General features: G+C 52.2%; 1 protein-coding gene and 1 long non-coding RNA gene across 2 annotated transcripts; one reads left to right on the top strand and one right to left on the bottom strand.

Moving 5' to 3' along the window:
- Positions 1-487: 487 nt before the first annotated feature.
- Positions 488-4,498, bottom strand: LOC138445730 (uncharacterized). The gene is made up of 2 exons (XR_011258982.1): positions 3,566-4,498; positions 488-2,491 (listed from the first exon to the last, which is right to left on the bottom strand). It is a non-coding gene; the product is annotated as an uncharacterized lncRNA (long non-coding RNA).
- On the top strand, positions 2,745-23,768 carry FAM83A (family with sequence similarity 83 member A). Its single transcript, XM_069599946.1, has 4 exons — positions 2,745-3,661; positions 13,285-13,452; positions 14,259-14,383; positions 20,836-23,768. The coding sequence occupies exons 1-4, from the start codon at positions 3,182-3,184 to the stop codon at positions 21,368-21,370; spliced, it is 1,308 nt and encodes a 435-aa protein (XP_069456047.1). The 5' UTR covers positions 2,745-3,181; the 3' UTR covers positions 21,371-23,768.
- The last annotated feature ends 216 nt before the right edge of the window (positions 23,769-23,984 follow it).

Below are 23,984 nucleotides of genomic sequence, written 5' to 3'. Positions count from 1 at the left end.
CTTAGGACATGTTCCCTGAGTGTTCTGTGATTACATGGACAGAAAAGTCAAGTCCAGGGGGCCCTCTAAGTTACCTCCCCAGGGTCACATATGGTCACAGGCATAGTCTGAACCCAGCTGGGCCTGATTCCAAAGGCATGGAAGCTTTTTGCCTTTGCACCACTCAAGGAATTAAGCGTCATGGGAAGATGAAGCAGTGTACCTATCATTAGTACAAGAGGCAAGTTCTGGAAGCACCCTGCTGGCTCAGAGGAGAAGCAGTTAAGAACTGTCAGCAAAGGCTCCCTCCCATGGATGGGACTTAGGAAGACCTTGAACGCTGAGAAGGATTTGAATCAACCATGATGGTGGAAGCAAGGACTTCCCGCTGAGGGAGTGGGCTGAGCAAAGTGGCAGGGGATGGATCTCCCACATGGGTGAGGGCTCTAGACCAGGGTTCCTCAGCCTTAGCAGTATTTTTTTTTTTTTAAGACTTCTTTCAGGTGGATCATTTTTAAAGTCTTTATTGAATTTGTCACAATATTGCTTTTATGTTTTGTTTTATTGGCCATGCTTTGGTTTTATGTTTTGTTTTTTTGGCCATGAGGCAGGTGGGATCTTAGTGCCCAGACCAGGGATTGAACCCACGGCCCCTGCATTGGAAGGCGAAGTCTTAATCACTGGACTGGCAGGGAAGTCCCTGGCCTTCTCCCTTATACACTTTCTGGAACTGAAAAGAAGATTTGGATTGTTCTGAGTGGAAAAGGGCAGGGGAAGGGGAAGGAGGGTGAAGCTTGGCAGAAAGCACACGGACTTTGGAGGGACCGTGCCAGGGACTCACTAGCTGGGGAAGTGACTCCGCTTCTCTGAACCTTGCCTTTCACGTCTGTGAAGTGAGGCCTGATCCTCTGAGTGTCCCTTAGCACCGACAGCCAGTGGGCAGGGAGGACTCGACGACAGCCAAGTGAAGGATGTCCACACCCATCACAGACATGCAGGGTCTCCAACACCAGGCTCAGGACTCAGTACTTGGTGCTCGGTAATTGAGAGCTTCTGAGCCTCGCAGTGAATCAGCTCAAATCCCGTGGATTATCATCCCCTCACCGGACTGGGGACTGGACTCAGTGACACAGACTGGAGAACAGGCTGAGGACCCAGAGGAGATGGGGAGGAGGGGAGGTTTGAGGAGAACATGAGCAAGAGGTGAAGTCCACTTGCACAAGCAGGATCTGGAAGAAGGGCGAGAGTGTGGAGTCCAGGTGTTCCCACGTGTGTGCTAAATCAATTCAGTCGTGTCCGACTCTTTGTGACCCCATGGACTGTAGCCCTCCAGGCTCCTTTGTCCATGAGGATTCTCCAGGCAAGAATACTGCAGCGCGTTTCCATGCCCTCCTCCAGGGGATCTCCCCAACCTGGGGATCAAACCATGTCTCCCACGATCCTAGCACTGACAGGTGGGTTCTTTGTCACTAGCGCCACCTGGGAAGCCCAGTTGTTCCCACAGATGTTCATAAACCCCAGATGGCCATGAAGGTGACCTGCTCCTTAACACACCTGCAGCAGCTCCCCTCCCCTTGCTGTCTCACTCCTCTGCCCCCCATCAGTGCCTCTTGGGATCACTTGTACTGGAATCCTAGCCTCAGAGCCTGTTTCTGAAAGAACCCATTCGAAGACAGTCATGTAAACAGCTTTTGGCAGGAAAGAGCTCTCTGCAGGAGGTGCCCCTTTGTCTTGCCACTAATCTTAAAGAGGCACCTCCGTGCTCTATTCATCTCCTGGCCCTAGCGCACCTTTCAGACCTTTTGATCACAGAATACCTTGCCTAATCTGTTGGTTCTTTCCATAGATCAAAGAACTAGAAATTAAATAAGAATAAGTAATTAACAGATAATCAGATTTCTTCCCCAACTTCCCCTTCAGTCATCTCATGAACAAGCTGTGTGAATAAGATTGTATCTTAAGAAAGATCACAAGAGGTCAACAAGCCTGCATGCAGTGGGGGACAGTGATGACCCTGAGTCCTTACCTCAAAGAGTAACTAAGGCTACTTCCCTTTTTCTCTTTAAAAATCTCATGGCTGAGCAGAATCTCAAGAGGTGGTTTTAGGGGGATACTGCATCCACCATCTCCCCAAATTGCCAGAATTCTGATTAAAGGCAAATTTTCCTTTTTACCAACATTTGTCTCTATCTGGAGTACTGATTTTTGAGGGTCGATCAGCGAGACCTGATTTGGTAACACCAGGACTCTAGGTTTTGCAGTCCATTGACATGGAATTGATGATGCCCTCATCTGGAAAGAAAATGTGGCTTCCCCCTTTAAAGTAGTGGTTCATCTGCTTTAAACATACCTGTGGCCACCTACCCCTCCAGCACTGAGAATGACCAATCCCATCGGTCCATGGGTCTGACATGACTGAAGATTCTCAAGACGGTATTCCAAGCAGACACTTCCAACAGCCCAGTGCTGGCCCCAGGACTGGTACCTCTCTGGCGGTTCTGCTCAAGCACCACTATGGCAAACACAAGAAGGGAACAGCGATGGGAGAGAAGGCTTTTCCTGGGGATGGGGAGGTCGGGGACCTTGAGGAGTCACTGAGAGAAAAGAGGAGCACCAGGTAGACAGTTCTGCCTGGCAGGCACCCAGTTCCCTCCTCACACGGGGACTGGATGGACACAGGATCTCAGGGACTTGGCAGGAAAACTGTTGTCTTTGAACCAATCATCATCTGCACTGAAGAGCTCAGGAGGGGGACCCAAGGCACCAGGTGACGCCGGAGCTGGGAGAGCCTGCTGGCTTCCTAAGTGGGGCCTGGGGAGCTCAGGGAGAATTGCACAACAAGCTGGAAAGCTGGCTCAGCGCGGCTGCTGGGAGGAGAGGAAGTCTCCCAGGGCTGAGTGTGCCCAGGCATGAAGGAGCCGGCCCTCCTGGCCGGCGGGCAGGGCGGGCGTTGCTCAGAGATAAGCCAACCCCTGGCAGTGGGTGATGAGCCCTGTGAAGGTTGCTCCGGACAGCAGTAAACCACCTCCTCGGAGCAGCTACTCCTGGCTGCGGGCCTCACAGCAGTGCCAGGAACGGGTGCTTCCCAGAGGTGCCAGGAGCCCCGCTCCTCCTGGGTGGCGTGGCCCTGGCATCAGGAAGGGCTCGGGTGCCAGCCGCTCCCCGCCCTCCCCTCCCCCGCACGACTCAGGATCAGGGCAGCATGAGCCGGGCCAGACACTTGGGCAAGCTCCAGAAACGCCTAGAAGATGTCAAGAGCCAGTGGGTCCGGCCAGCCAGGGTGGACTTCAGCGACAATGAGAGTGCCCGGCTGGCCACAGACGCCCTCTTGGATGGGGGTCCCGAGGCCTACTGGCAGGCGCTCAGCCAGGAAGGCGAGGTGGACTTCCTGTCCTCAGTGGAGGCCCAATACATCCAGGCCCAGGCGAAGGAGCCCCCCTGTGCCCTGGAGCCCCCAGGGGCGGCTGAGGCAGGCTCCAAGGGGCTCGACTCCTGCTCCCTGCAATCAGGTACCTACTTCCCCGTGGCCTCAGAGGGCAGTGAGCCGGCTCTGCTGCACACCTGGGCCTCCGCTGAGAAGCCCTACCTGAAGGAGAAGTCCAGCGCCACCGTATACTTCCAGACAGACAAGCACAGCAACATCAGGGACCTCATCCGCCGCTGTATCACCCGGACCAGCCAGGTAGCGATGGCCGAGCCCGTGCCTCCTTGGCCACAGGGGTGGGGGGCATGCAGTCCAGATGACTGGAGCGTAGGGTGGGACCAGGGATGTTTCTCTCTGCCTGGCCCTGGATCACTGACTTCCAGATTCCCCCTTGCCACCATCTGGCTTTCCTGGCCACCCATCGCTGGAACTCCTACTATAGCTTCTCTTCTGACCCTCCTCTCCCATCTTGACCCCGACCACCTAGTCTCCGAGCTGCTGTAAACACTTTTTATGTTTCGGCCATGCCACACGGCCTGTGGGATCCTAGTTCTCCGACCAGGGCTTGAAGCCAAGCTGCCTGTGGCGGAAGCGCAGTCTTAACCATCGGACAGCCAGGGAGGTCCCTGTAGACGATTTTTCTATACTTGAAATTGAACTTGTCCCCTTTACTGCTTAGAGTCTTCAGTGGCTCCCACCTGCCCCCACTGGGAAGAGCTGACTCCGCAGCGCAGCTCACAACCCCTCCAGTTCCTCTCTCCTGTTTCGCCACTCAATCCCGAGTGACCTGGAGATTTTCAAACCCACCAGGCTCTGTCTTGAGGCCTCTGCACATGCCGTTCCTTCTGCCAGGAGCCCCCTCACCTTCCTGGCATCTCCTCTAACACCTACTCCTTCTCAAGACCAAAGGAGACCGAAGTCCCCTTCTCAGGCAGGCTTTCCTGAGTCCCCCAGGCTAGGCGAGGCGCCTCGCATCTGTGCTTCTGAATGAAGGGGCTGCTCCACTGGGACGCAGACCTGTCCCATTTCCTCTCAGACTCGTCTGGCCCTGTCTGCCCACAAGTCCAGCACAGCGCTTGAATCCAGCCGGTGGTCGGCAGAGGACAGAGGAAGCAGCAGAAAAGATTTCTCCCTCCCCAGAGTGTTTACCTATTAATAGGTGACTATAGAGGAAGAAAAATCCTTCAAGACCAGAGCTTAGCTGGCAGAATTTAAGGCACTGAGACTGGCACTTGGTCAGGAGTTCCCCTGCTGCTCCTAGACTGTGGATCCACAGGGGCTGCACACTGTCTGCCCGGGAGAGGGGATCATCCTCCCCACATGCACAAAATGACTCCTTAGCATAGGGGTATGGGTGGCCCCTCTCCTCCCAAAACTGCAGGGAGCCAGAGGTGAGAATGGCCTCCCAGGAGAAGACTTTGTTATCTGTAAAGGGTCTCCCTGTCTCATCACTCAAATTATTTATTTTACATTTATGTGTGTGCGTGTTAGTCGCTCAGTCATGTCCAATTCTTTGTGACCCCATGGACTGTAACCCGCCAGGCTCCTTTGTCCATGGGGATTCTCCAGGCAAGAATACTGGAGTGGGTAGACATTTCCTTTTCCAGGGAATCTTCCCAACCAGGGTCTCCTGCCTTGCAGGCGGATTTTTTACCATCTGAGCCACCAAAGCATTAATTCTGTTACATCTAAAAGAACTTGAAAAAGAACAAATGGATATTTAAGCTCCTTTTCTGCTGAGATCCCACTCTCATGATGGACTCCCCTCCCAAGTTCAATACTGTGTGAAATCCCCTTTTTTTATTTTTTTAATATTTATGTGTTTGGCTGTGCCAGGTCTTAGTTGTACCACATGGGGTCTTTGATCTTAGTTGCAGCATGTGGGATCTAGTTCCCAAGCCAGGGATTGAAACTGAGGCCCCTGCACTGGGCGTGCAGAGTCTTAGCCACTGGACCAAAATCCCTGTGTGAAATCTCCTGGCTCCAGAAGAAGCCACCAGCAGTGGGGAAGCTGTGCTTAAAAGAAGAGAGGGAGCAGAGTTCTGAAGAACAAAATAGAAGATAACAGGGGGTAGAGCATCGACTTTCACGTTGCTAGGCTACTTCAGAGCAATAATTCACATTTTGCTGACGTTTTGCTGATGGGCTCAGGCGGGCAGTCAGGAGTGCCCACACTGCCTGGGGTGGGCTGCACGACCCAGGGCAAGTCCCTGGGCCTCCCCAGGCCCCAGATTCCACACTGGACTAAGGTCCTTTCCAGGTCCCGGGGCCTGTTCCTAAGCGTGCTACCTCTGGCCTCTCTGTGCTGAAGTTCAGTGCTCTCCTGAGGGGTGGGGACCAATGGTGGTAGCGAAATTCTCAACCTCAGCTGCAGCTTGAAGGGGGAGGGAGGCTCCTGGAAAGCAGCCAGGTGAGGGCTTGTGAAACATCGTCCCCCTGCCAAATCCTTCTCCTGCCCTGACCCCACCCAGGGAGGCATCTCTCTACCTCTGTGAACTCGAGGCCTGCTGCTGACCTTTGCTCTATCCACACAGCATGTTACAAACTTAGGACAACACTTAAAAATCAGAAGATTCCACTCAACAGTAAGAATTTCCAGCTCCCCTTAGCAAGTCGGAAGAGTGGCTCTGTGGGTGCTGAGTCGAGGCCACCCCTTTAGGTAGGTCGCCTTCACTGCTCTCTACGTCAGTCCCGCTCGTCCCAGGCCCTGATGTTGTGGTTGTTGTTTAGTCGCTCAGTCATGTCTGACTCTTTGTGACCCCATGGACTGCAGCACGCCAGGCTCCTCTGTCCTCCACTATCTTCCAGACTTTGCTCAAAATCATGTCCCATGGGCAGAGAAGCCTGGCAGGCTATACAGTCCATGGGGTCGCAAAAAAGTCAGGCACAACTTAGCAACCAAACTACAACAAAGTCAAGGAAGGCCCTGATGACCTTCATTTTGTTAGCTGTCAGGCTCCTGCAGGCAGTTTGTGATATCACTCCCATACACAGCACACGCACGCCTCAGGAGTGACCACAGAGATGCCAGGGAGGCTGGATCCCCAGTCACGGGTGGTCCTTGGGAAGTAGCGTCCACACAGAGGGGGAGGGCGGGAGCAGGTTTGTGCTCTCCCTCTCCTATGGCTTCAGCCCCCGCAGAAGAGAACAGAGAGGAATGAACAGAGCCAGCGGTTTATGTTCACTATGGAGCAGGAGTTCGCCCTGTTTCCCGTTATGCTATCATCCCTTTATTCCACAAGGCCTGCACTGGCCAGGCCCTGCACCCAGGATGGCAGAGCAGAACAAGAGGCATCCCTCCTCCCAGCCACCTGCCCTTAGGGGAATCGAGGGGACACTGGGCTTGAACAACCCGCTGTGCCTGGGAGCAGAGGGGAGCACGACTAAGGCAGGCTTCACAGAAAAGGTGACCTGTGAGTTGAGCCTCAGAGGCTGAGTAAGAGTTTGCTGAGCACAGAAGGGAGGGAAAGGAACTCCAGGCCTAGGGCGGGTCAAGAGCAGAGGTCAGGAGGAGGGAGAGGGCTGGATGCCCTGGAGGCAGGGAGACCGGGAAAGGACTATCAGGAAGGAACTTGCAGTTCCCTACAGTACGCTTTGGCACTTTAAGGATACAAGAAAACAGATAATAGCCATGGTCCCTTACAGATTTATATATAGGATAGATCAGGAAATGGCACCCCACTCCAGTACTCTTGGAAAGTCCCATGGATGGAGGAGCCTGGTGGGCTGCAGTCCATGGGAGTCAGTCACTGGGAGTACGACACGACTGAGCGACTTCACTTTCACTTTTCACTTTCATGCATTGGAGAGGGAAATGGCAACCCACTCCAGTGTTCTTGCCTAGAGAATCCCAGGGACGGGGAGCCTGGTGGGCTGCCGTCTATGGGGTCGCACAGAGTCAGACATGACTGAAGCGACTTAGCAGCAGCAGCAGCAGATCAGGAAATAAGTGCCAGAACCTATTTCAGCAGTAGAACATGTTCATATAGATGAGTCTTTATTCATGATAGTACCTAAGTGCTAGTGATCTCAAAGCAGCTTAGAGTGGCTTTTCTCCTTCTCTCCTTGTTTTAAATTTTGTCTTTTAATTTAAAATGTCCAAAGAGGAGCTGGTTGGACCCTTGGACCAAGTCAACTCTGATCTCTGCAAACCTTTATGGCTGGTCTAAAGATAGCTGCCTTTTGGGTCAAGTACCAAGTTCTTCCCTGGTGGCTCAGACGGTAAAGTGTCTGCCTGCAATTCGGGAGACCTGGGTTCAATCCCTGAGTCAGGAAAATCCCCTGGAGAAGGAAATGGCAACCCACTCTAGTACTCTTGCCTGGCAAATCCCACGGACGGAGGAGCCTGGCAGTCTACAGTCCATGGGGTCGCAAAGAGTCGGATACGACAGAGCAACTTCACTTTCACCAAGAAGCAGGAGGCACCGCACACCACGCAGGGCCACGTGGGGAGCACCAGGGTCCATCGCGGGCTGAGGGGGTGGGAGGAGCCAGGGAATGCATGGGCATAAGTCTTTATTGTGATTTTGCAGGAAAGGCAAGGCAGGGCGAGGTAAACTGTTGAGAATTAGTTCGTTTGAATAATTCCAAAGGCTCAGAGCCACAGGTGGTCCCCGGTTGTCCTGTTCTTGGCACTGGGGTGATTTAGGGTGGGAAAAGAAATATTGTCAGGATGCTGGAGAGTTAGATAACGGAGGCTTGGGACATGGGTCTGTATTGTTTGGTTAGCATCTCAGAGGCTGCTCCTAGGCAAGGTGTTTGACACCTCTAATAACAACCTGGGATGTCAAAGCATCACAAATTACAGAAAACAAAAAACATGAATAACCCATCCTCCAAGTGTGGTCCAGGATCCCCGAAGGTTCCCAGACCCCTCCAGTGAGTCTGTGAGGTACTGCCCTTTCTAACCACTCATTTGTGTGAGATTGGACTATCTTTATATGCTTCCCTGTAAACAACACATCACAGCAGATTGCTACAGGAGCCATATGAGAACCAGCTGTCTCCTGTTAAGCCAGACACCACAGAGATCTGCAAAACTGAAAAATAATGCCATTCTGTTCACTCCATTGTTGCTTTGGAAAGTATAGTTATTTTTGCCTTAAAATTGTTATTCATGTTAGCATGTGATGAGTTTAATCTTGCTTCAAGTAACAAATATTAGTTGTTTTAAAATAATGTTTAAGAAACATTAAACATTTTCTCAATTTGTTTTTAATATGATAAATATCAATAGTTATAATCCACATAAACAAAGCTCTTTGGTAGCCTCAGTAATTTTTAAGAGTGTAAAGGGGTCCTGAGGCCAAAATGTTGGAGACCCTGAGCAGACAAGCCCCCCAGCCCTGCTGGATTCCTCTTCCTCTCCCTTTAAGTGCAGAAAGAACTCTACCCAGCTCCCTGGGGAGGTGGGGGTGGGGGAGTGGGGCAATGCAAAGGAGCAAAGGGGCAGCTGTAAGCCGGTTCCCAAGAAGCTCCATGCCCCCACCCCTAGATGTCAAGGACCACCTTCTCAGGCCGAGCCCCTGCCCTGGGAGCAGCTGAGTGGAGAACAAGGCTCAGGGATGGGACCCAGCAGGAAGCCTGCCCCCACTGCGCCATGTGCTGAGGAAGCTGATGAGCGTGCCCCCAGCCCCGCACCTGGTAGCTGGGACTCCAGGGCCTTGAGTACCACCAGGGGCCCCATGGCGAGCTCTCTGGCTGTTCCTCTGACATGGGCTGCCGAGGGAGGGCAGACCGGGGAGAGAGGGGTCCAGCGCCCCCACCCCCCCACCATCCTCCTGGGATCTGTGATTGGCCGGTCTCCCGTCCCACGGGGGGTTCCCCAGAGTAAGCCCCTCTTCCCCTCTGAGTGCTGGAGCTCCGTGCTGGTGTATTGTCAGTGCTCCAGGTGGGCATTGAGGGCAAGAAGCACCTGGCACAGACAGGGGTGATGCTAAAGGGGGGGCATATGATTGGAGGGGATGGGCCTCTCACAGCTGCCTTTCTAAGGGGTCTTGGCCCCCTCACCCTGTGGTCAGCAGATAGGTGATGGTGGAGGGTCCACCTGGGCCCTTTGTGCCCATGTTCTCTTTGAGCTCTGCTCTCTGGGGTCCCCCAGCCCTCCCAGGCTTGGCTCTCCTTCCCTACCCATCCCTAACCCACAAGCAGAGAAGAGACAGACTACATCTGATGTAAACAGAGATGAGTCCTTCTCTTAGCCCACGGCAGACTGGTTGGGAGTGTGGCTCTGGGTTGGGATGAAGGGCATCTCCAGCCTTCCAGCCCTGCGGCTTTTGGCAAGTTACTTAACATCTCTACACCCCTGTTCTTCACCAGGGAAGTCAGGGTCATGGTGTTGTGAAGGTCACAGGAAACAAATGTGCGGCTGAGAGTAGGTGCTCAGGAAATCAGGTGCTCAGGTACTGTGGTTATTACGCATCAACCAAACTCAAAAAGGGAGCATCAGGGACTCCAGGACTCCACGCTTCCACAGCGGGGCTGCGAGTTCAAGCCCTGGTCAGGGAACTAAGATCCTGCATGCTGTGAGGCATAAATAAATAAAGAGTGAAAATTATGTGTTGTTTTTTTTTTTTAAGGGAGCATCAGCACATATGAGAGAAAGGGAAGAGTAGCAATCAAAGGACAAAGTGGGGCGTGGGGTGCTAAGTGCCTCCAACAACTGGCCCCTGCATGGTTGGTGGCCCCACCAGGACCCAAATCGCCTCTCCCCTCCCGCCTCCTGCCTTCCCCAAAGCAGCAGGATTTCCAGCCCGTGAGAAACTCACGTCTGCCTGGCTGGTAGTGGAGGGTTCTCAGCCACGATTCAAGGTCTCCACAGGATGAATGTTGCTTTTGGGCACTGCCCCAGCAGACCTGCAGACCCCTGACCGGGTCCCTCCATCTCTCTGAGGCTCCAGATTCCCAGAGCTGCCCTGCCAGGCTATGCTCCCAGGCCGACTTCCTTCCTTAGCACAGGAAGTACCTCCCTCTCCTTCTCAGCCAACCCCATGCCTCCATGCTGCTGCTGCTAAGTCGCTTCAGTCGTGTCCAACTCTGTGCGACCCCATAGACGGCAGCCCACCAGGCTCCCCCGTCCCTGGGATTCTTTAGGCAAGAACACTGGAGTGGGTTGCCATTTCCTTCTCCAATGCATGAAAGTGAAAAGTGAAAGTGAAGTCCCTCAGTCGTGTCTGACCCTCAGCGACCCCATGGACTGCAACCTACCAGGCTCCTTAGTCCATGGGACTTTCCAGGCAGGAGTACTGGAGTGGGGTGCCATCGCCTTCTCCAGTGCCTCCATGCTAATCCGTCTGATTGACCCTAAGAAGATTCCCAGATGGTACAGTGGTGAAGAACCCACCTGCCAATGCAGAAGACGTAAGAGATGTGGGTTCTATCTCTGGGTCAGCAAGATCCCTGGAGAAGGAAATGGTAACCATTCCAATATTCTTGCCCAGAGAATCCCATGGATAGAAGAGCCTAGTGGGCCACAGGCCATAGGGTCTCAAGGAGTCAGACATGACTGAAGCAGCTTAGCACATGTGCACAAAACGTCCAGGATGATCTCAGCTTGACAGTCTTAATTGCATCTGCAAAGACTCTTTTTTTCCCAAATGAGGTCACAGCCACAGTTCTGGCGGTTGAAAGGTAGGCGTATCTTTTGGGATTTCATCATTCAGCTCGCTAGGCCCTGTGAGGTGGGACTCCCACACAGGGGATGGAAGAAGTTGTATACGTGCGTGCTCAGTCACTAAAGTTGCATCCTACTCTTTGCCCCCCCATGGCCTGTAGCCCGTCAGGCTCCTCTGTCCCTGAGGATTCTCCAGGCAAGAACACTGGAGCAGACTGCCATGCCCCTCCAGAGCATCTTCCTGAACCAGAGGCTGAGGCCACGTCTCTTGTGTCTCCCACACTGGCAGGTTCTTCACCACTAGTGTCACCTGGCGAGCCCCGGGAAGAAGTTACTGACCTTGAACTGATCCAGCTGGGAGACAGTGCCAACAGGAGGCAAACAAGATGAACCTGGATGCCATGAGCCTGTCTTTCCAGGCATCCCTTACATTAGGGTGCCGGGCTTTTTGTAAACCCAGCCAAAACATTCTGTCCATTAGTCACCCGCTTACCCGCCCTGGCTCTGGGAAACAGAGACTCACTGGGACACAACTGGGAGGATTTACTGACTTCCTAAGGGGAGAGAACTGTCTCTTTCGCCAATACCTTGGAGGAGGAGGCATTTATCTTTCAGGAGAGAGGTCCTCAGAGTTATTGGCACCATAAGCTTTAATGTGTACAAGTACTTAACCGTGGGCTTCCCTGGCGGCTCAGATGGTAGAGACTGCCTGCAATGCAGGGACACCCAGGTTCGATCCCTGGCTTGGGAAGATCCCCTGGAGGAGGGCATGGCAACCCATGCCAGTATTCTTGCCTGGAGAATCCCATGGACAGAGGAGCCTGGTGGGCTACCATCCAAGGGGTCACAAAGAGTCGGACATGATTGAGCTACTAACACACACACATGTACTTAACTGTGTGTTAACAGAGCCACGGTTCTAAACATCTCTAGTGACCTATAGCCCAGAGTGAGCAATTTCTCAGTGGTCCCCTCCACTGTCCAGACACCCAGAGCAACTGAGCAGCAAGTCAGCTCCATGTAGGTGCCAGTCAACTCTTTCACCTCTCTCTTTGACCCTCTTCTTGTTCTCGCTACTTCCAGATGTTTATGGTCCAAAATAATGTATTGTAACTATTAGAAAAGTGGCAGAACATTACTATTACAGGTGACACTGAAGAAAAAATCACCACAGTCTCCCAGCCAAATACGACTGCCAATTTTGGCTTTGCACTTGTCTACCTATATACCGCCTTCCCTCACTGGCAATTGTAGTAGACATGCTGTCATTTTGTCCTTTGTTTTCTTTTTTCACTTGGTTAATTGTTAATACACATTTGGTGAGCATTATACTAAACAGCAAGATTTGCTTAAACATTTCACTGTTCCTTATAGCTTCTATGTAACCATTATAATGATCATTTTAATGGCTGCTGAATAATCTACCTGTCAATGCCTGGTTGGGGAACTAAAATCTCATAAGCCACGCGGTATGGTCAAAAATAAGATAAATTGGGGTGCTGTTAGCACAAGAAGGATGAATAGGTGCCTGGCAGGAACACATATTTCTCTCCCTGTGACTGGATATCTAGACCCCCTCACTCCCCGAGTTTCTGCTCTGCCGGACAACGCAATACCTGCTGGTTGAGTAGGACTCCCTTCTCCACCGACTGGGGCAGCTCAGTATCTAGTCTAGTTTATACTTTCTGGGGTCTCCACAAGGGTCTGGTTTGAGACTTAAAAACATTTGAAAGCCAGTGGCCATAGAGTGCCTTCGAGCTCCAAACAGCTGCTGCTGCTGCTGCTAAGTCTCGTCAGTCGTGTCTGACTCTGTGCGACCCCATAGACGGCAGCCCACCAGGCTCCGCCGTCCATGGGATTTTCCAGGCAAGAGTACTGGAGTGGGGTGCCATTGCCTCCTCTGTCCAAATAGCTAAGAACCCATAACTGTAAATCTGTCCCTCTCCTGTGATTCTACCCAACCACCTCCCCTGGCCTCATCTCCGCCTCTCTGTCTCCTCTTTTTTTGCTTTTCTCTCCTTTCTCCTCTGCACTTTCCACTCCAACAGTGGGAGGAGAGGCCAGAGGATATGAGGAGGGGCTGGAGACGGGTAGGGCCTGGCTGCCGCCCTATGTGCTTCCACAGTCCTGCCCTGTCAACCCCCACCACCCCCGGTGCAGCACTCACGGGACCAGCTCTCCCAGGCCCACTGGGACTGAGGAGTTAGGCCAAAACCAACTAGCACCTGGCCCTGACCTTCTGGTGTCCGACCCCTCTGCCCTGGCCCAGGTCCTGGCCATCCTGATGGACGTGTTCACGGACGTGGAGATCTTCTGTGACATCCTAGAGGCGGCCAACAAGCGCGGGGTGTTCGTCTGTGTGCTCCTGGACCAGGGAGGCGTGAAGCTCTTCCAGGAGATGTGTGACAAAGCCCAGATCTCTGACACTCACCTCAAGGTAGGGCCCCGTGATGGTGCAAAAAGCACTTTGTGTGAGGATAGGATAGGCTACGCTGTGGCGACACATGCCCACATCTCACTATAATAAACATTCACTTCCTGCTCAAAGTCCAGGTCAGATGGCCCTTCCTCACGGTGTGAAAGTGAGGCCCAGTCATGTCTGACTCTTTGTAACCCCTTGGGCTATACAGTCCATGGAATTCTCTAGGCCAGGATACTGGAGTGGGTAGCCTGTCCCTTCTCCAAGGGATCTTCCCAACCCAGGAATTAAACTGGAGCCTCCTGCTTTGCAGGCAGATTCTTTACCAACTGAGCTATCAGGGGAGCCCTAGACACTAATGAAGGGTACCGTAAACCCGTGATGTGAGTGCTTTCCCCATCAGAAGCAGCTGAGCTCACACCCCTGGACTTGGATTCAGAGGACCTCAACCCCATCCTGCCCGAAAGCTGTGTAGCTGTGCCATAAGGAACACACGGCCCCAAGAAACAGGGACGGGGGAGAGAGGGCAGGAGGATTCTGAGGGATGTGCTTAGGGCCTGAAATGGAAGAGCATCCTATCACTCCTGTTTTCTGCTTTGTTTGAATTCTACCATCTCCCCTTTCTTTTCTTCTTCATTACTCAAATAATGTCAGGATATGGAAGAAAATTTAGAAGATTCAGCCAAGGAGAGCTTAAAAATGGCCCATAATCCCACCAACTAGTGATAACCCTTTTGCTCTTGCTGAGCATCCTTCCAGACATTTCTAGACAGGTGTGTGACCGTAAATATATAGTGAGGACACCTTGACTTCCCTTCCAACAGAACATCTCCATCCGGAGCGTGGAAGGAGAGGTGTACTGTGCCAAGTCAGGCAGGAAGTTCTCCGGCCAAATCTGGGAGAAGTTCATCATCTCGGATTGGAGATACGTCCTGTGTGGATCGTACAGGTGAGTGCTGGGTTCCACCTTCTGTTGGGGCTTCGAGGAGGCCAAGGCTGAGCTCGGTGCAGACCAGCCCCAACCGCTCAAGCCCACACAGCCACCAGCAGCTCCTGGGGGAACTGGGGACTCATCACCTACACGAGGCTGGAGACAGAACCTGCCTGGGAGAAAGGGGGAAATCTGGGTCCTTCCTGGGAGGAATCTCTGGTAGGGAGACACTTCCAAGTGCCTTGGTTTCCCTTTGCGTTGCAATAGGACGTTTCCTCTCTTCCTTTCTCAGAGCTTTCAGGTGTGATTCTAAAGCCATGCAATTTACTTTGTTGTCTTTGGGGGCCCTATTTTACTTCCAAAATGTTTCATTATTTTAATATAGACAGTGTACAGAGACATTAGCATATGCCAGATAATGCATCCATTTAAAGTGTGACCAGCTTCAGGGACAAGGGGGAGGTCAGAAAGTTCTTCCTGCACCTGCTTCTCAAATTCTTTTGGCCTAAAGCACGTCCATCTTCTGTCACAGCAGCATCCATAGGTGTGGCGAGGGCATGTCCGCGGCCCTTCCCTTTGGATGCACACAAAGGGCTAACCAGAGAGCTCTCTCTCTCTCTAGCTGAGCCTTGAGGGTAGGGCTGGGAAGGGTCTGCGTCCCAACAGCTAAGCTCTTGTTGAGGGTCTCACTCAGCCCAGGTGATGTACCACGTGCTAGGAAGGCCTCCCTCTCATCAAGAAACATAGATAAATGGCCAGAGTGTAGTGTGGTATGTGCTCTAAGGTCAGTATGTGCTAAGAAATGACCCCTCCTGGGGTCTTGGCTGGCAGGTCCTGGAGGTTGGATTGACACTTGGGGGATGAAAAAGGTTGGAACAGAGGGACGGGGTGCAAGAGCAAGGAGCTGAGACAGCTCGAGGAACAACATGATAAGGGCATGGCCTTCTAGCCGGCCCGATTCCCGCTCTTGCCCTGACCCTTTACCTCGGTGTGCTCTGATTATTTTCATTCCATCTTAAGTCATTTTTGAAAAATTCTGGGCTGCTGCTGCTGCTGCTAAGTCACTTCAGTCGTGTCTGACTCTGTGTGACCCCATAGATGGCAACCCACTAGGCTCCTCTGTTCCTGGGATTCTCCAGGCAAGAATACTGGAGTGGGTTGCCATTTCCTTCTCCAATGCATGAAAGTGAAAAGTGAAAGTAAAGTCACTCAGTCATGCCCGACTCTTAGCGACCCCATGGACTGCAGCCTACCAGGCTCCTCCATCCATGGAATTTTCCAGGCAAGAGTACTGGAGTGGGTTGCCATTGCCTTCTCTGAAATTCTGGGCATCATCCTCTAAATCAGTTTCATAGATGGTGATGCACCAGGTTGAAAAATTGTGCTCCTTTAGCCGCACTGGGGACTTCCCTGGTAGCTCAGCTGGTAAAGAATCTGCCTGCAATGGGGGAGACCTGGGTTTGATCCCTGGGTTGGGAAGATCCCTGGAGGAGGGCAGGGCAACCTTAACCTGACCCTTACGGCCACCCCTGGGCTTTCTCTACCAGGAACAGAAAGATTCTTAAATGCTAACCAGATCAAATCACTTCCATCCTTAAAATCTTTCAATGCATGTCACTGTCCTAGGGGGAAAGAAATCCACCTTCTTACATGGCCTCTGTCTCAGCAGGACTCTTCTTCCCGTCCACCCTGCTACAGCCACACTGGCCTCCTCCCAGGCCCTTCACGCCTCTGAGTCTTTGTACTTGCTGTGTATTCCCTTTGCTGGAGAGCTCATTCTTGCTGTCTTTATCCTGCTAACTCATCTTGCTGGTGGCAGCTTCCACATGATTCCCCAGAGAGCTTATCTATGAACTCGGTTAGCCAAGATCGTAAAAAACATGGTGTCAGGACCTAGACTGGGTCTGTTTTCTTTTCTATTGCTTCCTGGAAGGAAGTACAGATAAGACAGTGCCTGTATGTTTATCTATGACCATAAATATCTGAGGAATGAATGAATGTTCATGTTAGGTCCTGGCCATCCAACGTGGCTACGTACACGTGTGCTAAGTTGCTTCAGTTGTATCTGACTTTTTGTGACCCCATGGACTGTAGCCCACCAGGCTCCTCTGTCCATGGGATTCTCCAGGCAAGAATACTGGAGTGGGTTTCCATGGCCTCCTCCAGGGGATCTTCCCAGCCCAGGTCTCCACATTGCAGGCAGATTCTTTACCAGCTGAACTACCAGGGAAGCCCCCAGTGTGGCTAAAGGAACACTATTTTTCAACCTGGTACATCACCATCTATGAAACTGACTTAGTGGATGATGCCCAGAATTCTTAAAAAATGAAATAACATGGAATAAAAATAATCAGAGCACACTGAGGTAAAGGATGTTCAGGAAATTGTTGTGGGGTTATGCATGTATTTTCGTATGGAAACAGTTCAGGATGTAAAATGTGTTTCTCTAAGAACAGCCGAGACAAGTCTGAAGAAGAACAGGTGGGGAGGACTTGCCTGTCCAGAGATCAGGACTAGCCGTGGAGCTGTGGGCAATGTGGCCCTGTGGGAGAGACAGACAGAGTGACAGAGGGACAGAACAGAAAGCCTAGACCCAGACCTGAACCTCACAGGGCATGTCAGAGGAGCGGGGAAAGGTGAGACCGGGAGAAAAATTCTCCACATGAAAAACTGGATTCTACTTCACACATACACACATACGCACGCACACACACACAATCACCTCCCAATAGATTAAAAGAAATTAAATGTCAAAACAACTTTAATACTTTTAGTAAAATATAGAGATGGATGTCTTTTAGACCTTAGGATAAGGATTAGGTGTCTTAACACGGACACTCCTCTGTGTTAACACAAAAAAGCACTGACCGAAAAGATTGCTAAATCTGACTACACTACAGTTAAGAACTTTGGTTCACTGAGAGACAGCTCAAAGTAAGTGAAATGTCAGATTACACACTGGGAACAGGTTTTCATGATGCCCTGACAAGATCAGCATTGAGAATCACAGTGAACTCCCACAAACCACACACGAAAAACAGCACAATGGAAGTGTGGGTGAGAGGCGAGAGCAGGCGTTTCATGCAGGAGGAAACACCCGAAAAGATGTTCAGCATCATCAGTGATCAGGAAAATGCAAATCAAGGCTAGAATGAGTTACCATTTTATACCTATTCAACAACAACAAAAAAGACTGACAATACAAAAGTGGACTTACGAATTTCTACATCGCTGGTGGGTTTTCAAATCAGCACAGTGACTTTGCAAAGAGTTAGGCATTTCCTCTAAAGCTGAATATTCACCTGGTTTTACCCAGCAATTCCACTCCTAGATAGAAAAACTGGTCCGTGAGACATTAGGAGACAAGTATAAGTACTGGTGCAAGAGGGTGCTCCTCCCTCAGTCAACAGGAAAATCATCGAAGCAACTCAAATGCCTATCAGTGAGAGGATGGATGATAGAGTCTCCAGTGGAATATCATACAACAAGGACAAGTGAAATACAGCAATAAAAAATAACATGGATAACCAGCAATATTTAAGAGAAAAAAAATCCCCGAAGATGACATGTATGTTAAAAACAAATAAAATAAAGATATTTACCATTGTTCCTCATCATCTGCAGAGGACTGGTTCTAGCATCCTCACAGATACCGAAATTCAAGGATACCCAAGTGCCTCATATCGAGTGGTGTACAATTTGCATATAACTTACACACATCTTCCTGCATACTTCGAGTCTTGATTACTTAAAATACTGAATACAGTGTAAACTGTATGTAAATGGTTGCCAACTGGCAAATTCTAGTCTTGGTTTCTGAAACTTTCTGGAAGACCTTTTTTTCCTGAATATTTTTCATCCTTGAGTATATGGAAGGCGGACAGTACTTTTGAGAAGACATAAAACTTTTTCTTATTATAGAAAAAGGGAAGTATAGGAACTATGACACAGGATTCTGGGTGATGATTTCTTCTATTTTGGGGAAACTGGAAAAATGTGTTCCGGAACCATGTGGTTAAATGCAGGTCATTGTCAAGATGCTAGCCTTTTATTTTGGGTGGTAGGTTCATAGATGCTGTTGTGTGTTATTCAGTTGCTAAGTTGTGACCCCGTGGACTGCAGCATGGCAGGCTTCCCTGTTCATAGGCTTCCATGTCCCCCTGTTTATAGGTGCTTAGGTTATTTAAAATTACCAAATAAAGCTATGCAAGTGTAAATGGGCCATTAATAGATGTTTGGCATGGGTCTTGAGCCAAAGATTATGATCAAATCAATTCTATGCACTTGTGAAAGTGAAAGTCGCTCAGTTGTGATCGACTCTTTGCTAGTCCATGGACTATACAGTCCACGGAAGTCTCCAGGCCAGAATACTGAAGTGGGTAGCTGTTCCCTCCTCCAGGGTATCTTCCCAACCAAGGGATCAAACCCAGGTATCCCGAATTGCAGGTGGATTCTTTACCAACTGAGCCACCAGGGAAGCCCAAGACTACCAGAGTGGCAAGCCTATCTCTTCTCCAGGAGATCTTCCCAACCCAGGAACTGAACCAAGGTCTCCTGCATTGCAGGCAGATTCTTTACCAATTGAGCTATCAGGAAAGCGCCTATGTACTTAAGGGTCAGAAAAGAAAAACCCAATAAAAATAAAATTCTTACCGTGGATGGTGATAAAAGAAAGTGTAAAAGCTAGAGTACAGGATGAATGGACTTTCGGGGTGTAAGGGAGGAGCACCCTCACACAGTGAGTGTGGCGAGGAGGCAGCACTCAGGTGCTGTAGGGACACGGGGGTGCTGGTGGGCACAGAGCACACAGTGTGTGGGGCCTGAAAAGTTGCCTGGGCACCTTTGGACCTTCTTGGTTGAGAAAGCACGCAGTTGCTTGGTCTAATCTAGCCTGATTCCAAACAACACAGGGGGATTTCTTCTTCTTTTTTTTTTTTTGGCCGCTCTGTGCAGCTTGCAGGATCCTAATTCCCAGGCCAGGGATTGAACCCCGCAGTAGAAGCGCAGTCTTAACCACTGGACCGCCAGGGAAGTTCCACAATTGACTTCCTAGTGTAGCCAACAGTGCTGCTGTCCCAGGGCTTGCTGCCTCCCTGTCAGCTGGCTGCCCACAGTCAGCATTAGCTGCCCACCTCTCTGGGTTGTGTGGGTGGCTCCTGGGCGGCAGGTGAGGTTTGGACAAAGCCTCATTGTTCTTCCCGATTTCCCCAGCTTTGCATGGGCCCTGCCCTGCCTCACAGAGTAGGGGACTCCAGAAGCTGGACCTGCCTTTTGGCGGAAAGACAAGTTGGGGCCTGGAGGCTGAGACCCTTGGTGAGGCTGTTTCCATCCCACACAGAGACCCTGTCTCCCTCTGACCATTCTGTATCCACTGCTCCAGGCCTGGGCCCACATGATTGATTCTCTTGATAGTTAGACTGCCAAGACTAACCTGATAGTCTTCTGTGCTATCACCTGGCTCTTTAGGGGTGACTGGAGTGATGAGAGTTTTCAATCAGAGATAGAAAGGAATCTGTTTAAATTAGGGAATCATAAAAGTAAGACGTAAATGCCTTAAGCATTTTGTTTTCAATAAAATGTGCAAATGAGGGGGAGGGTCAGGGCCTCTGCTTGAGGGTGTCCTTCCGCAGTGTCCAGGCAGACCCTCCATGCAGCATCTCTCCTGTCCTGTCCCCACCCCCACCCCCACAGTATTCTCCTTCCCATCCCTCGCAAAGCATAGGACTCTCCCTCCCCTTCCCACCTCTGAAAGCCTGGCCACACCCTTTAGAGTTTCATGAGCCCACAGCCCTGCCGTCCAAGGAGCAGCCCAGACCCTCATTTGTTTGGAAGAGGCAGATGTCACGCATGTCACAGGTGGGGCTGCTGCGGCCCCAGCGGCTGGTGACCCCCAGCAGCACAGTGGGGGACACTGGCGCTCGGCCAGCACGTGGCCCCTCTGTTCCTCCATGGGGACTTCTGAGGGGCTCTCATCTGAGCACCAGTGGGGAGCCCTGACCCGAGGCTAGGATTTCCTCTGCATCTTAATTACTTCTGTGCAAACATTCGCTGGGGCTTCCCAGGTGGTGCTAGTGGTAAAGAATCCGCCTGCCACTGCAGGGGACGCAGGTTTGATCGCTGGGTTGGGAAGCTCCCCTGGAGGAGGGCATGGGAACCCACTCCAGTGTTTTTGCCTGGAGAATTCCATGGACAGAGGAACCTGGCAGGCTACAGTCCATAGGGTTGCAAAGACCTATGACACGACTGAAGTGACTTCACACACACACACACACACACACACACACACACACACACACACTTGCTGTCTCTGGGCTTCAGCTTGGTTACCCATGGGAGGGGTGACTGCGGGTTCAATCAGGGTGGAAGGAGCCGGCGTGGAGGCTCACCTACCGTCCTCCTGGTCCTCCTCCAGAGCAGGGTGCCGGCGGCCTCCCCATCCCCAGCCCTCACTCTCTCTCCTCTCCCTCCAGCTTCACCTGGCTCTGTGGGCACGTGCACCGGAACATCCTCTCCAAGTTCACGGGCCAGCCAGTGGAGCTGTTCGATGAGGAGTTCCGCCACCTCTACGCCTCCTCCAAGCCCGTCATGGGCCTCAAGTCGCCCAGGCTGGCCACACCCCTGCAGCCCGGATCAGCCCCCGGGCCCCCGCCTGGCAGCCTCAGTGACAGCAGCGGCTCCGCCAGTGACCGCACATCCTCCAACCCCTTCAACAGCCCATCGACAGGCAGCAACCCCCAGACCCAGAGTCTGTCCACGTCCTCGGGGCCCGGCAGCCCCCTGGCCCCAAACCCACTGCTTGCCTCCAGGTTCCAGCCCCACCACAGCCCTTGGGGGAACCTGACCCCACAGAGCCACTTCTCCTCGAGGCCCTGTGATGGCCCGCCGGCCCTCTACAGCAACCTCAATGCCTACAGGCCCACTCGGCTACAGCTCGAGCACCTGGGCCTGGTGCCCAGGGTGGCCCACACCTGGAGGCCCTTTCTACAGGCCTCCCCACATTTCTGAAGAGTGCCTTCTGCCAGCTGACCTCCCTGGGGACGAGGCTGGGCATTCTCGGATTTTTCTGGCTCAAGGACCCCACTTCAACACTGAGTGGCTTGAACCTGCTTCCCTTTGAACTAAAGGCGCTTGGACGAAACCACTGCCCATATTTGAATGTTCCCAGGCCTGAGATGATTTGCTTCCTGACCCCCTGGTATGGCCCAGGCAGCACATTCCAGAAGGTTCCAGGGAGGTGGTGGGCAGGGAACTAGAGGACAAAATCATGAAAATAGAGCATCTTTCTTCCAAAGAGCCACCAGGCCTTTAATATCAACATTTCCCAAGCCTGCAATGCGACAAGGGGCTGATGCAACCCAGGTTTTACATATGGGTAAACTGAGGCACTGAGGCAGAGGGTAGGTGTGACCAAGGTCCTCGTCTGTCCCAGTGCCCAGGAATGGCCCACTCCCCAGAGATGCAGGAGGGAGAGGTGCAGGAGGGAGAGGTGCAGGAGGGAGAGGTGCAGGAGGGAGAGGTGCAGGAGATAGTCTGGGGACATACTGGATGTTTCTGGGAGGGGATGGAAATGCCTCCTCCCTGGAAGAGCCTAATACTAGAGAGTCCCTGAGGCAGTGAGTTAGGGATGGGGCCCAGAGCCTACCACTGGAAATTATGTGAGGTGGTTCAAAGTGTGGCCACCTGGGGTGGGGCAAACCAAGGCATCTAGGGGATGGAGCTGGACAAGGCCCTGTGGCAGCTCAGCTCTTTGCTTTGAAGAGCCTTGGGCTGACCTGGAGGTTCCTGGAGTCTGGGCTGAATCCTGGGGGGCTTGAGTTGTCAGATCTGAGGATGGCCCTGCAGTTGCGGTTTAGGCAGCCTTGAGCAAGAGAGAGGACCCCACATTGACCTTGCAGCCACCAGGTGCATCAGCTACCTCCAGTTCCATCCCCTCCACCTGGCTTGCTGACATCCTGAAGCAGGAATGCCGCGCCCTCACCAGCCCCATCGCTCTTCCATTCTGGGAGTCATGGCACATCCGGTTTGTTCCTGGGGTGGCAACAGATCCTGAGTGTAATAGACCTCCTAACCTTAGGTCTGCTTGGGTAGAAACAAGAACACAGGATGTTTAGGGAGCACAGAGGAGGGTCAGCCAGCCCAGTCTGGGGGCGAGGGGGTTGGGGACACTTCCCAGAGACAGGACAGTTAACCTGAGACCTAAGGAACAAGGCTGTTACGGCGGAGGGGAGGGGTGTGATGAGCTGTTTCGGTCCAGGAGGAGCAGGTGTAGAAGCCCTGCAGGCATCCTCTGGTTTCCATGCCCCGCCCCCCACCAGCTCATCTGAGGCTCTGCCTTTGCTGCAGAGGCCGGGGTGGGGGGTGGGGGGGGTGGCATTGGGGGGGTGGCACAGTCCTTCCTCCTGGTGGCCTCTGGATCCTCATGCACCTGGCCTCCTGAGTTGCACTCTGCAGGGGGCATCTCCCTGCATCCTAGCCCTGTTTATATTTGTCCAAAGACACTCCTGACGGGCTTCCCTGGTGGCTCAGATGGTAAAGAACCTGCCTGCTTATGAAGGAGACGTAAGTTCAATTCATGGTTTGGGAAGCATCCCCGGAGGAGGCCATGGAAACCCACTCCAGTATTCTTGCCTGGGAAATCCCATGGACAGAGAAGCCAGGCGGGCTACAGTCCACGGGGTTGCAAGAGTCAGACACCACCAAGCGACTAAACAACAAAAGCAGCACAGCGCTCCTGACAGAGGCAGAGGTGTCTGCTTCGTCTTAAAAGTGTTTCTGTCCTCACCTCACCTTTTCCTCCCTAGTTCCTGAAAACTCAACAACAACAAAGCCCTTTGGTTCCTGAAGGTTCTTTAAGCCCCGGTCCTGATGCTCTTTTTCCTGCTGACTGCCGTGATGAGGTTAGAATGACCAGGGCTGTGGAGAGTCCTAAGCTGAATTTGACAGCCTGATGAGAAAGCTTCAGGAAGGGAAAGCTTGCCAGGGTGCCAAGAGGTCCAGAGGTGGGCTCTGTCCCTGCATCTGGCTCGGTCTGGGTGGAGAGGGGGCCTGCAGCTGGAACAAGCCCTCCTCCTCCCAATTCCTTTCCACCAGCCAGTTTCCCTTGTGGTTATCTTAGGGGTTCTTGAGTATTGTTTTCCTCCCTCTGGGTACCTTGTCATTTCACCATGATACCTGCCCGCTGAGAAATCAGGTGTGGTTTCCTTTGGCCATTGGGATGTGAGTGGAAGTGTTGAGGATCACTTCCAGGTTTCTAAGCTCCTAGGTGCAGATTTTCTTACCTCAGGATGGAGCCCCCTTCAAGCAGCCCAGGTTCCTAAGTGTCTACAAAGAGCAAGATATGCTTTCCCCACTGACCTGCAATGGATAAGTAGTTATGAACAAGAAATAAACCTTTGCTATTTAAGCCTCTGAGACTTGGGGCAGTTTCTTTCTGCACCATGATCCAGCCTAGCCTGACTGATACAATCTCGGGACATGCTGATGTGAGGCTGGGCCATCCCTTTTTGTGGGACTGGACCCTCCAGGACCTCCAGCCTTGGATTCTTATTCCAAGATGCCATTTCCACTAGGGGACTAGGTGGGCTTTACACACCTGGCAAGGGAATGGCTGAAAGCCAAA

This window comes from Ovis canadensis, chromosome 9, assembly GCF_042477335.2.
Source record: "Ovis canadensis isolate MfBH-ARS-UI-01 breed Bighorn chromosome 9, ARS-UI_OviCan_v2, whole genome shotgun sequence".
NCBI classification, from domain to species: domain Eukaryota; kingdom Metazoa; phylum Chordata; class Mammalia; order Artiodactyla; family Bovidae; genus Ovis; species Ovis canadensis.
This window is presented reverse-complemented; position numbering and strand designations above follow the sequence as displayed.